This window comes from Terrapene carolina, unplaced genomic scaffold, assembly GCF_002925995.2.
Source record: "Terrapene carolina triunguis isolate 2854851 unplaced genomic scaffold, T_m_triunguis-2.0 Scaffold23, whole genome shotgun sequence".
NCBI classification, from domain to species: Eukaryota; Metazoa; Chordata; order Testudines; family Emydidae; genus Terrapene; species Terrapene triunguis.
The window spans coordinates 3,321,662-3,336,145 of NW_020664374.1; the positions used below are offsets into that span (position 1 = coordinate 3,321,662).

General features: G+C 40.7%; 1 protein-coding gene across 1 annotated transcript; it reads left to right on the top strand.

Moving 5' to 3' along the window:
• Positions 1 to 250: 250 nt before the first annotated feature.
• Positions 251 to 12,932, top strand: LOC113406171 (regucalcin). The gene is made up of 5 exons (XM_026649241.1): positions 251 to 446; positions 1,575 to 1,790; positions 3,436 to 3,567; positions 11,356 to 11,510; positions 12,864 to 12,932. Exons 1-5 carry the CDS (start codon positions 251 to 253, stop codon positions 12,912 to 12,914), a joined length of 750 nt encoding a protein of 249 aa, XP_026505026.1. The 3' UTR covers positions 12,915 to 12,932.
• The last annotated feature ends 1,552 nt before the right edge of the window (positions 12,933 to 14,484 follow it).

Genomic DNA, 14,484 nt, shown 5'->3' on the forward strand with positions numbered 1-14,484 from the left:
GATGGACCATGTCATCCAGGAAAGCCCAGATTAATTAAAGTGAGATTAATTATCAATTATTATTCGTGCTTGTTCTTGAGCAGTACTTGGCCAAAAACATTACAAATAGAAAAATAGCATCTGGATATGAATGAAATATTTGTTAACCTTGGTTATGAATGTGATGAGCAATCATATGTTGGTTACAGGTGGCTGATTGCTTTTATCTACAGTTATAGTATTTTACTTCTCCCCTCACCCCCGTTTTCTTATGTTGTCTCTAGATGCTCCTGTTAGCAGCGTAGCCCTTCGGAAATCTGGGGATTATGTTGTTACCCTAGGAACCAGGTTTGCTGCTTTAAAATGGAAAGACCAGTCAGTAACCACCTTTGTTCACGTTGACAAGGATAAACCAAACAACAGATTCAATGATGGGAAAGTGGACCCTGCAGGGAGGTTTTTTGCAGGTATGCTGGACATAGTTCCCAGTCCTCTTCAGTAATTTTTTTTTAAGATTTTAGGGACAATTTGTAAAGAACCCTGGCAGATGCACGAAGTGTCTGTTCAAGTCGTGGTAGTCTTACTTCCAAACCACACCAAATCTAATTCTAAAATGCAATGTTGATTTAATCCACTTTTAAAAATGTATCACCCCAGAGCACTATTCTATTAGTTTTTTTTTTTTTTAAGGGAAGTTCTTATTTAGAACTTGCTTAGTATAAAAATTATTTTCTTGTCTCAGATGTTGGCATGCATGACTTGTTTTGAATGCACTTGGAAAATACCAATGCAAATATGTTTACAGTGGAAAACTTGCCATGCCAAGTTATTGTTTGTTTCCCATACACAGAATATAGATATTTGTAAAAACAATGTAAGCATACAGCAAAGTGTTTTCAAAACAGGGAGAATGTGTCTGAAGTTAAACCTTGAAATTTCAAATGTATATTAATTTTCTCTTACCGAACAACCCCAAAATTATCTCTATATTTGTGGCATAACTTGTCATTTAAGATTTTGAGATGTCTGTAGCCCTGATTCTAAAGTTAGTGCAATTTTTTCCTATGTTTGTGGGTTTTTCGGGGGGAAGGGCATTAAATTGTGATGACCATCTTAATGTTTGAAAACACTAGATAATTAACAATGCTAGCACGATTGCCTTCAACTCCTTTGCAACCGCAATTAAAAAAAAAAACTTTAATTTTATTTGTCATCTTCTGTTAAATGCACACAATCAAATTTGCCTTCTCCCTTTTGGTTTTAACTAAATCTCTTTTTTGAATGTTTTAAGGAGAAAACCTAGTCAAAGTTAGAGGGAAGTTTTATGTCAGAGGCAGTCATCGCCACTGTATAAGGCAGGGGTTGGCAACGTTTGGCACGCGGCTCGCCAGGGTAAGCACCCTAGCGGGCCGGGCCAGTTTATTTACCTGCTGACGCGGCAGGTTCGGCCGATCGTGGCCCCCACTGGCCGCGGTTCGCCGTCCCGGGCCAATGGGGGCGGCGGGAAGCGGTGCGGGCGAGCGATGTGGTATAAGGAGTGCATTTGATTTCTGTGGAGCTGTGCTTTCTAATGAATGACCCTCTCATTCTTGTAGGTACCATGGCTGAGGAGATTCGACCTGCTGTGCTAGAGAGACACCAAGGTGCTCTGTATACACTCTTCCCTGATCATTCTGTAGTGAAGCACTTTGATCAGGTGGACATCTCTAATGGCTTGGATTGGTCACTGGATCACAAGACTTTCTTTTACATTGATAGCCTGTCCTACTCTGTGGATGCCTTTGATTATGACCTGCAAACAGGAAAAATTTGTATGAATTCTTTTCTTATGCTAAAATATTTTAAAGTTACTTTCTGTGCAGTTTTTTCTTTCAACTATTAAGCAAAAAATCAATTGTGACCCAGACCCTACTTACGCCGGTGGTCCTAGAACATTATTTTTTGAGTTAGTTTAAATGTGGTTTGGTTTCATCCATGCTGGACATCAAAACTCTGTTTAAAACAAGTTAGCAGAAACCGGGTTAAAAAAACAGCTCATCTAAGAAGGTTCCCGGCTCAGAGTAATTAGATGGGTTGGTTCACATTAGGACATTATTGAATTATATATCGGGGTTCAAATAATTGACCTGGAATAATTGTTAAAATTCATTTTATCCATTGCAATCTATGCTGAGCCTGTAAATTGTACATTCATTGATTATACACTCACAATTCACTTCTAATGTTCCTGTGTTATCAAGTGTGAAGCATTTTTGCCTCATTATACTCCAGTGGCTATGCTGTCTGTTATTATGAAACAGTAGGTGAATTAGCAGAGAAGTTTGTAGTGCATCTTTTCAAAGTATAAAACGTGCTACGCTTTTATAGTGTGTACATTCATATTGTTTTAAAATGGAAATCCCTAACTGAAGAAGATCCTAGAGAGTCAACCAACCGCTGAAAAGTAGTAACTCAAACATCATCTTCCCCCATTTATGGGGAAAAAAACAACAACAACAAAAATCCAACACCACAACCTTAAGGTCTTTTCACAGGCATGGGTAAATGGAAAAACTCCACCAACTTGGACTCTAACAATTTGATTTAAAGTGACATGAGCCATAATAATTCGGTTTAAAGGGACGCCATCAGTTGGAAATCTGGTCAGTTTTAAAATTGAGTTTAAAGTAGTTTTAGGTACGATGTCTGCCCCAAGTCCCATTGCCATATTGGAGGTTTACAATCACATTTTTCTATTTTAGAAAGCCCCACGCAGGAAAAGGAAACCTATGAACAAACTGACTCTGACAGTCAATTGTCAAAACGCAGAATAAACAAACTAGAACAGTTGGATTTTCTTTTGTTAATATCTTGTAATAATAGTGGGTGGTTAAATATTCATATAAAGTGCAATTTTTTTTAAAATTGACAGTGTCTCTTTGAGTTCATGGTTTTCCCAACTTTGTTAATTTATATATTTTGAATGTCAGCTTTGTGTTGGAACAATTGGTGGTGTGTTCTGGGAATCTCTTTCTTGAGATGTCTCCAGTTCTCAGTTTGATTGAAAAAATCCATTTATGAAATGGCCCAGACAGCTTATAAAATATTGTACAGATGGAAAAGAGTCAAATTTGGAATACACAAATTATTAATTCCTATAATATATTCAATAGTTCCCTAATTTATAGTTAGGGAAAAAAATATGGTTGACACATCAGAAGAGAGCACCAAAAATAATTGTTGTGTTTTTGACAGTCAGACTGACTTGCAGGCTGTCAAGCTGAATAATAACCATCTGCAGAAACAAACTGATCTTATATACTCTGTCATCTGCAAGAGTGCAGGGAGCTGGATTCAGTGCAGCATTAGAAAATCATCCTTCTTAGCTATTTCTAGGAGTATGACTTAGGAAAATGTTAACTCACAATAACTTAATATCTCACTTAGTGTACGATGCCCGTTGATTTCCTTTTGCAGCCAATCGCAGGAGTATATACAAGCTAGAAAAGGAAGAAAGCATCCCTGATGGAATGTGTATTGATACAGAAGGCAAACTCTGGGTAGCCTGTTATGATGGAGGGAGAGTGATCCGTCTAGACCCTGAGACAGGTAAGTCCTCACAGAGGATGAACTGAAATTTTGCATAAAATAAGCTAAGGGGTAGTTGGATAATGTGCTTTTCTGGAAGTGTGTTTGTGCTCATCTACTGTGGATGAACAGCTCTTATGTTAAATGCTCATTCCAACATGAATTTTGTAAATATATTTACATCTTCTTTGATAATGGCTACAAAAAATGATGTGGGATGATTTAAGAGGAAGAACTTTAAATGAAAAGTTTAGTCTTGTCATGGATATGTAATCTTTGTGATCAGCATGCTAGCTTCTGCTAAACATATAAAAATGTGTATCCACTGAAGAGTTCTGATAGCAACCAAACTTGATGGGTTTGAGATGGGTTTTACATATTCATTAAGTAATAGAAGCTGCTCAAGTATTTTTCCAGCTTGGCCATTAGATGGTAGTGTAGCTGAACTGTTTCTATAATTCCCTACATTTGTTGGCCTTTCGTTGATTATTACATTTGTTTGAATTTTCAGTCTTTACTATACAGTAACTCCTCGCTTAACGTTGTAGTTACGTTCCTGAAAAATGCTACTTTAAGGGAAACGATGTTAAGTGAATCCAATTTCCCCATAAGAATTAATGTAAATGGGGGGGTTAAGTTCCAGGGAAATTTTTTTCGCCAGACAAAAGATGACTGTTTTGTTTTTTTTTGATCTCTCTCTCTCTCTCTCTCTATATATATATATATAATGTGTGTATTTTTATGTGTGTACACACACACACACACACACACACACACAGTATAAGTTTTAAACAATTTAATGCTGTACACAGCAATGATGATTGTGAAGCTTGGTTGAGGTGGTGAAATCAGAGGGTGGAAGTGGGTGGGATATTTCCCTGGCAATGCCTTGCTGCTAAATGATGAACTAGCACTTGGCTGAGCCCTCAAGGGTTAACACCTTGTTGTTAATGTAGCCTCACACTCTACAAGGCAGCACAAATGGAGGGAGGGGAGACAGCATGGCAGAGAATTATAGAATATTAGGGTTGAAAGAGACCTCAAGAGGTCATCCAGTCCAATCCCCTGCTCAAAGCAGGACCAACACCAACTAAATCATCCCAGTCAAGGCTTTGTCAAGCCGGGCCTTAAAAACCTCTAAGGATAGAGATTCCACCACCTCACTAGGTAACCCATTCCAGTGCTTCACCACCCTCCTAGTGAAATAGTGTTTCCTAATATCTAACCTAGACCTCCCCCACTGCAACTTGAGACCATTGCTTCTTGTTCTGTCATCTGCCACCACTGAGAACAGCGGAGCTCCATTCTCTCTGGAACCCCCCTTCAGGTAATTGAAGGCTGCTATCAAATCCCCCCTCACTCTTCTCTTCTGCAGACTAAATAACCCCAGTTCCCTCAGCCTCTCCTCGTAAGTCATGTGCCCCATCCCCCTAATCATTTACGTTGCCCTCCACTGGACTCTCTCCAATTTGTCCACATCCCTTCTGTAGTGGGGGGACCAAAACTGGATGCAGTACTCCAGGTGTGGCCTCACCAGTGCCGAATAGAGGGGAATAATCACTTTGCCCGATCTGCTGGCAATGCTCCTACTAATACAGCCCAATATACCATTGGCCTTCTTGGCGACAAGGGCACACTGCTGACTCATATCCAGTTTTTCATCCACTGTAATCCCCAGGTCCTTTTCTCCAGAACTGCTGCTTAGCCAGTCAGTCCCTAGTCTGTAACAGTGCATGGGATTCTTCCTTCCTAAGTGCAGAACTCTGCACTTGTCCTTGTTGAACTTCATCAGATTTCTTTTGGCCCAATCCTCCAATTTGTCTAGGTCACTCTGGACCCTATCCCTACCCTCCATCGTATCTGCCTCTCTCCCCAGCTTAGTGTCATCTGCGAATTTGCTGAGGGTGCAATTAATCCCATCATCCAGATCATCGTTAATAAAGATGTTGAACAAAACCGGCCCCCGGACTGACCCCTGGGACACTCCACTTGATACCGGCTGCCAACTAGACATGGAGCCGTTGATCACTACCCGTTGAGCCCGACAATCTAGCCAGCTTTCTATCCACCTTATAGTCCATTCATCCAATCCATACTTTTTTAACTTGTTGGTAAGAATAATGTGGGAGACCGTATCAAAAGCTTTGCTAAAGTCTAGATATATCACATCCACCGCTTTCCCCATATCCACAGAGCCAGTTATCTCATCATAGAAGGCAATCAGGTTGGTCAGGCATGACTTGCCCTTGGTGAGTCCATGTTGACTGTTCCTGATCACTTTCCTCTCCTCCAAGTGCTTCAAAATGGATTCCTTGAGGACCTGCTCCATGATTTTGCTGGGGACTGAAGTGACGCTGACTGGTCTGTAGTTCCCTGGGTTCTCTTTTTTCCCTTTTTTAAATATGGGCACTATATTTGCCTTTTTCCAATCATCTGGGACCTCCCCCGATCGCCACGAATTTTCAAAGATAATGGCCAGTGGCTCTGCAATCACATCAGCCAACTTCCTCAGCACCCTTGGATGCATTAAATCTGGACCCATGGACTTGTGCACGTCCAGCTTTTCTAAATAGTCTTTAACCTGTTCTTTCACCACTGAGGGCTGCTCACCTACTCCCCATGCTGTGTTGCCCAGTGCAGCAGTCTGGGAGCTGCCCTTGTCTGTGAAGACTGAGGCAAAAAAAGCATTGAGTACTTCGCCTTTTCCACATCATCTATCACTATGTTGCCTCCCCCATTCAGTAAGGGTCCCACACTTTCTCTGACCACCTTCTTGTTGCTAACATACCTGTAGAAACCCTTCTTGTCACCCTTCACATCCCTTGCTAGCTGCAACTCCAATTGTGCCTTGGCCTTCCTGATTATACCCCTGAATGCTCTAGCAATATTTTTATACTCCTCCCTAGTCATCTGTCCAAATTTCCACTTCTTGTAAGCTTCCTTTTTGAGTTTAAGCGCACCAAAGATTTCACGGTTAAGCCAAGCTGGTTGCCTGCCGTATTTGCTATTCTTTCTGCACATCAGGATGGTTTGTTCCCGAGAGACAGAGACACACACCATGTGTGAGAGAGAGAAAGATATGCATTGCCCCTTTAAGTACGCTGACCCCACTGTAAGTACAATGCCTTTTAAGTAGATCAGCAAGTTGAGACAGCAGCTGCTGCCAGCAGGTTCCCTCCGTTCTGAGCCCTGTCGTGTCCCGCCCCCGCTCTGTGGAGATGGGATGCTGGAGCGGGGGGAGGGGGACACCCTGACATTAGCTCCCTCTTCCCCCCCTGCACAGCAAACAGGAGGCTCCTGGGAACAGCTCCAAGGCAGAGGGCAGGAGCAGCACATGGCAGTGGGGGAGGAACAGCTGAATTGCCAGCAATTGATAGCCTGCTGGGTGGCTGCTGCACAGAGAACTTAGGGTAGCGGGGAGCTAATGGGGGGCTGCTGGTCACCCTGGTTCCAAGGCCCCACCAGCTAGCTCCAACGGGCTGCTCTTTCTGCAAGCAGTGGACAAAGCGGGCAGCTTCCAAACAATGTTATAAGGGAGCATTGCACAACTTTAAATGAGCATGTTCTCGAATTGATCAACAACGTTAACCGGGATGACTTTAAGTGAGGAGTTAACATATTGGTAAATGGTCTGGAAGAAGGGGTAAGCAGTGAAGTAACAAAAATGACTGATGACACAAATTTATTTAGATAGTGCCCCATTTTGACACATGTACAAAGGTTATCTATGTTCCACTCACTTTTATTGTTTAAATTATTTATACCATAAATATAGAATCATGGAACGGAGGTTATAAAGTTCTTTAAAGAGTCCCACAGCATTTTAACTTTCCAGCATGAATAATTCATATGTGCACACTCAGGTATTTGCCTCCCTCATTTTGAATCTTTGTCACATCTAACTTCCCATATTTGGGACTTGGTATGAGAGGTATGATTAAGTTAAGTCAAGCTCAGAAAAGACTGTAAGGAACTACAGAGAGACCTAACAAAGCTAAGTGAACAGGCAGCAGGAAGGCCTATGAAATTCTATTTTGACAGAGACAAGGTAGTACGTATTTTAAAGGAATATTTTAATTGCACAATTTGTCTATACATATTGCTTGATTCTAAATTAACTGACTACTTAGGAAGAAGACCTGAGCATTATTGTGGACAGCTCCATGAAAACCTCTCTGTCTAATGCACAATAGCTGTCAAAAATGCAAACAGAATGTGAATGCACAGGAAATAGAATAGAAAATAGTACTGAAAATGTTAATAAAAATCATTGGCACACACGTGAAATACTGTATTCTCTTCTGTTAAAAATAGCAGAAGTAAAAACCATTCAGTGATGGGTGATGAAGACAATTAAAAGTAATGAAGAGATTGAAAAGTTTGTGGTTGTTTACTGAAGGGATGAATAAGAGGGGTCATGGTAGAGGTGTACAAAACAATGACTGGTATAGAAAAAGTAAGTTGGCTGCTCCTATTTACCCTTTCTTATAACACAAGTACAAGGGATTTTCAATGAAAATGGAAAGTAACATATTGAAAGCTGAGAAAAGCTACCTAAACACAACCTGTAGAACTCACTGGCATGAGATAGAATTGAGTCCAAGAGCAGAATGTATTAAACATTTATATAGATAAGGAGAATAAACCCTCACATGTAAGAGCATAAGGAAAGCACTAACTGATGGGTTTTAGGAAGAAACTTCTCCTTTTGGTAGGTTATTCCACAATTATCCATTATAGTGTTTCTTGCACTTTCTTCTGAAGTATCCGGTGCTGTGCATTGCTGGAGGTAGGATATCAGACTAGATGCCACTCTGATCTAGAGTGGCAATTCCTATGTTTTTCTTCTCTGGAGAAAGTTATAGGGCGTTTAGGTCAATAGAGAACTGGAGTCAAAATGTACTTGGCTGATGTGGGCTTGGACATTTGACACTTGACAATGTTTGTGTATGGTTGGGTTTTTGTTCTGAGGGTTTTTTACTCCATTGTAGAGTTTCGTTTTCTTGCTGTCTTTATTTGAATAGATGCTCCCCACTACTTGTCCTTCTCAGTGAAAGGAGTATGGTGTTACTGTCTTATTCAGACTACACATTTGAAAGTCCAGGGATTTAACTTGATATATTTAGTCTGTACCTATCACTTAGTTTATTTTTGATTACTAATATTCTCACCTTTGTCGGTTTGGACTAAGCAAAGATGTCTTTCGCTTCTATGGTTTGGGTGGTTAATGGCCACTTGATGGCTTTTTATTTGCAAACTGGCTGATAAAAAGGTCTATGGCTTTATTTTTAGCCAGTGGCAGAAAAAAATCATGAAACAATTCAGCTAAGGTGAAGATGACACATTTTTAGAAAGGGGATATTCAGGCATTATTCAGTGAAATTTGGATTTGGGAACATTGGGTGTGGGGGTGGATAGACAAGGAAACTTGTTTATTTGGCATCCTTTTTTTAAGCAGTTCTTGGAGATAACTGGATTACTTAGTGGTCAGGTGGCCCTTGGGATTATAGTATATGCAAGCGCAAACCAAAAGATATCTAGTTTGCATAGTTCAGACAAAATAGGAACCTTTAGTTTGCACTTGCAGTAACAGCGCAGCACAGTAGAGTGTGCTGCATTTCACACCCCCGTAGTTGAACTGTGGGGATGTGTAGACATGCCCTCAGTTTTCAGTTTATTTTAGGTATTGTAAAAATGTAAGATGCTATTTATTATATAGATGCAGGGAGCCCAAGATGCTTCTCAAACCATGTGGACTATTCAGAATATACACGGGAATCTTTTTTGTCCATTAGTGAAGCAGACTTATCTTTGTGGGATTAATTTTAAGGTAGTTTTTTAAATGCATCTAACTCTTGTGACAAGAAATTTGCAAAGTGTTTCAATGAGACATGGAAAAATCTCACTCATCCTTTTTTGAAATCTCATTTAAGGACTTGATTATCAAACATGGACCAAGTAACCATTGTTGTTTGTGCTGGTACTTCATTTAGAAAAGGAAATAAGAGTAGCTTGTGGGGTGAGGCAAAAATGCTTTGTTGGCAACTAAAATAGTAAACAAAATTATCTGTTTATTTAAAACACAACGGTGAAATCTTGGCCTGGTGAAGTCATGGCAAAACTCCTTTTGACTACAGTGGAGCTAGGAGTTTTCACTCCTGAAGTATTTCACCATAAAATGTTGTATTTTAAACTTTCAATACATCATTACATTGTTTCTATCTGCAAGGCTTACCAACATAAAGGGGGGGGGGGGAGAGAGAGAGGAAATGTATTTAAAGAAAACACAAGACCTTAGCAGAATTCAAAAAAAGTATGAAATATCTATATGATAAATAGGATAAAATATGTAATGGGTATAAACCCTCATGATTCAAGGCCTAAGACAAGTACTTACTGCCTGAAATTAAAAAGAATTTCCCCCTGTATACCTGTTCGTTATGAAGTTTTTTAAAACTTCTTTTGAAGCATCTGGTACTGTCCACTGCCAGAAACAGTATACTTGGGCTAAATGGACCACTGGTATGTCAGTATCCTGAGTCTCTGTAATAATTATATAGACATCTGAGTGTTTTACAAAGTTCAGATAAGCATTATCATCCCTGTTTTATGTAGGGCTGATCCAAAGCCCATTGAAGCCTATTGTTGCATGTTTGAATTTAATAATAATACAGGATGTCAAAACAACAGGCTCAGATGGAATTATTTAAAGATTATCAAAGATTAATACAGCACTATGCAGAATACAGAAGCAAAGTTTACTTTACCAGTCTTTGTGAATGGTGAATAGCTGACACCCTGTTCTCTTCCCCCCCTCCCTCCCCTGTAAGTGGTGGAATGCTGGCAGTTTCCATTTGCAATCTAACTCCCAGAATCTTTCCTTTTGTAGGGTGTAAGAAAAAGAAATTCCTTTTGGAGTGAAAAACTACTTTCCCACAATGTGTACAGTTTGATATCTCAGTTTACCTCTTACCATAAAAAGACATTATATAAGTATCTCAGTCTTGATTGATAACCCAAAGGGACTTTTGACCCAGTCATTATTACTGACAGCTGTGGCCACAGGTAGTTGCTAATGAGATAAAACTTAAAACATCTTTCAAGGGGCCATTATTTCATTCATTACAGAAACATCTGCAATAACAAATACCTCTTACCAATCACAGAACTTAATTGGATCATAAGCACCCCTTATCAAGTACCCAGTCTTATTTATTATAACATTTACTTCTGTAGGGTCCCTTCATTAATTTTGAGGGATACCTTCCTGGTCATCTGGACTCTCTGACGGAGAGATTCAGGGAATAATTAGGTACATCCCAATATTTAATTAGATACATTCCTGAGCGTTGCTCACATACTAAGTTCAGTTTAAGGATACAATTTTTCACCTTCGTAGGTACAGGGGACTGCATTTATAGGCACACAATATAAAAAGGATTTTGGGTGACAGATAACAGAATTATGAGAGTTTAACATACAAAAATAATGAAAGGCTAATATTTATTAACACAATGGAAAAAGACGCCTACTGACTTCAGTATGCTTTGGATCAGGCCCCATTTATGGAAACAGAGATTAAGTGACTTGCCAAAGGCTATACTGGGAGTAAGTGAGAGAATCAAGAATGGAACTCAGAATTCCTCCCAACCTCACACTCAGCCTGCTAAATTACACAAGTCTCCCCCTTTTCCCTCCACCCCAAACCCTGTATTTCTGTGCAACATATGTTCTGTGCTGGTTACTGGCAATTTTGTTAAATTCTTTGTAGAAAATAAACCAACAAAAAGCTATTTTTTCCCCCTCCAGGAAAAAGAATCCAGACTGTGAAGCTACCTGTTGACAACACAACTTCCTGCTGCTTTGGTGGAAAGGATTATTCAGAAATGTATGTGACTTCTGCCTGTCAAGGAATGGATGATGAATCGTTTTCACGGCAACCACAGGCTGGTGGTATTTTCAAGGTGATTAAATTATTTCCTTTCTGTTAAAAGGCCAGAAAGAATTTTCTTATGCATTTTGATTTGAAGTCAGGTGGAGGTCAGTCTGAACATACCATATCACTTAAAACTATTGTTCTTGGTTTTTTGACTTTTTTAGTTTTTTGGTCCCTACTGCTGTATTTAGAAAATTGCTAGTCTTTTCATGTTTACATTGTGGACTGGTTCTAAACTTGTAATAATACTGACATTGATGATTGTACAAGACATTAGCTTTTTCTGTACCAAAAACCCTCTACTTTTAAAAAAATTCCCAACGCTAGCAGGGCAAAAACTTGTAGAGAATTTTTGTTTTAATCAGAGACAAAGTAGGAGACAATGTGTTATCTACCAAACAATTATTTATAACTTAGTTTGCTAGTTTGTTTTTTAATTGGTGACTGGCATAGGGCACACATGCCTTGTAGTGCCCTCTGCTCACCAAGTGTGGTGCTGCATGTGCCCCCTGCCTCAATTGTCTCTCCCCTAAGTTTTCTGTTTCTCCCAGAGATTCATGTGACTCAGCTCTGCAGCTGGGTCACTCTGAGTTCAGCCCCCTTCTGGGGGAACGGAAGCCCAAACAAAGTTCTTTTGCCCTGCTTGGGCTCCTCTTCGGCCTATCCTCTGGGCTCAGTTCCCAGCCCCTTCTGGACCACCTTTAAGTCTCTCTGCTCTGGGATAGAGCACTGACTCCCAGGCTGCTTTCCCTGGAGCCCCCCTCACAGACTCAGCCCCTCTGGGCTACCTTTCAGTCTTCCCTGCCCTAGGATAGAGGGCTGAATCTCTTGTTTCTTCCAGACCCTACTTCAGGGCCTTTCACAGGAGCCCATCTTGCTCCCTGTGGTTCCTTCCCCAGACTGAGTTTTCTCAGTCCTTTTATGGGTCCCAGGTGTTTCAGCCTTGTCCCCTGACTCAATTAGTCCTTATCCTGGCAGGCAGCTAATTGTTGCACAGGCAGGGCTGATTGAACAGGGTTGGCTAGCCCCAGGCCTCCTGGCTCTTATAGGGGCAGGCCAGCCTGTTGCACAGACCTTGTGGATTTAAAGCCCTGATCCTGCAATTAACTGCATGTAGGCACACCCCTGTAGCTGTACACAATCAATTCTAGGATTGAGGCCCAAGTATGTTTGAAAGAGGGTTGTCTGGAGAATGGACCATGGCTTAGATATTACAGTTCTTTGGAAACAGCAGTGGGTTGAAATTAATATCTGGTGATGGGCTGTAATGTAGAAAATTGCAGGATATCAAGTTGGTCGCAGTCGTAAAACAAATTACTCTGTGGAAAGATACATGAATCATCACAATTATCTTCTGTCTCTCTCCCTTATTTTTAAATAGATAACTGGACTTGGGGTGAAAGGAATCCCACCGCATTCATTTGCAGGTTAAATATTCACTCTTCAGAACACAGTACACCTCCAAAAGCAGGAACAGCTTAAGCAAGAAACATATTAAAGAAGTATTTTAGCTGGAATTCTGCATCTCCTGCATTTGAAACCACAGCTCTGTGGGTAGACTTCTGGCAGAAACGGATAAATGAGGCAACTTTTGAAATGCATCAAATTTTTTCAAAATTCTTTATTTTCTTGGACTCCTGTGTAACTTTAAATATCTCCTGTCATTTTCTATAACACTAAAATCACTCTCATCTTAATAAACTTTGGAATATAACTTGAACAGTGGTACTTTTTTTGCCTTTAACACATTTTTTTCATATTGTTTGCTCTACCATCCCCTTTCTATTTGTAGCTTATAGTTTCTGTCAGGGATATTTTTAGTAAAAGTCAGGGACAGGTCGTGGGCAATAAACAAAAATTCCCAGCAGCCTGTGACCTGTCTCTGACTTTCACTAAAAATATCCCTGACAAAATGGGGAGGCAGGTTCAGCATCCACTGCTGCTGGGGCTCCCGGGTCCCCCATTGCTGCGGTCAGTGGGAGCTCTGGGGTCCACTGTTGTGGGGAGTGGGAACTACAGGGTCCTCCTGCCCCTGGGGCTGGGCAGCTGCGGGTCTCCTCACTCCTGAGGTGGCTGGGCGCTCATGGGGGTCGCCCGCCGCGGCTGGGAGCTGCAGGATCTGCCTGCCACCAACTACAGCTGGGCGGCTGCAGGGTTGCCGCCACCAGTGCAGGGGCTGGGAGCTACAGGGGGGAGTGGGGAGGGCTGTTTGGGAGCTCCAGCCCGGCGGTAGAAAATGTCACGGAGGTGAGTGGAAGTCACAGATTCCGTGAGCTCCGTGACATAATCGTAGCCTTACTTATACCGTATTGAGTCACTGATTAAACATTTTTTTACATTCATTTGCTTGCTATCTCTCTCAAACCAGCTTTCAAAACTTCACATAAATTATCCAGTGTACATTCACAGTAAAGCAAATATTTGTTACTGTAATATAACTTAGCCCAGGATGTTTAATTTTAAATAGATAGCTTGTTTTATATAGTTGGTTTTCATAGGTAACTTAGACTTTTATTGGTTAAATTAGTGCCTATGAAAGGTGTCTACTAACTGCATTAGCTAACATAGCCATCCCTGTAACTTCAGAATAGGAGCAGTAACTACAGTGGGCAATGCAAACTAGCTTGCACTATCCAGGCAATATAGCTCTTCACCTTCAAGAACCTGGTTTCATACATCTCCCATGTCCATCCATCTCACGCGAGTTCACCTGTAAAAGCATTGGGGGTGAAGGGGTTGTGCTTTTCTTCTCCTCAGAGCAGTAAAGAGGAGAGGAGCTGTTTTCCTCTCAAGTTCCTTGTTTATGTTCTGAGGCATTAATACAGTTCACCTGCACAAACATCTGTTTTTGTTAGATTTCATTGTTGAATGGAAAAAACAATCTTATCCACTTAAGGTTTTTATACAGTACCGATTATGGTTCTTCCTAAGTGCTACACATACAGGTGACCAGAAAAAAAAAATCTGTGGAAAATTTCAGTTTTTCAATAAAAATTCAAATA

What these genes read in the sequence shown, in the direction of transcription:
- LOC113406171 (XM_026649241.1), top strand. Translation starts at nt 251, where the DNA reads ATGTTGTCTCTAGATGCTCCTGTTAGCAGCGTAGCCCTTCGGAAATCT. An exon ending in CCTGCAAACAGGAAAAATTT is followed by an intron (nt 1,791 to 3,435) that starts GTATGAATTCTT and finishes TTCCTTTTGCAG; the next exon opens with CCAATCGCAGGAGTATATAC. An exon ending in AGGCTGGTGGTATTTTCAAG is followed by an intron (nt 11,511 to 12,863) that starts GTGATTAAATTA and finishes ATTTTTAAATAG; the next exon opens with ATAACTGGACTTGGGGTGAA.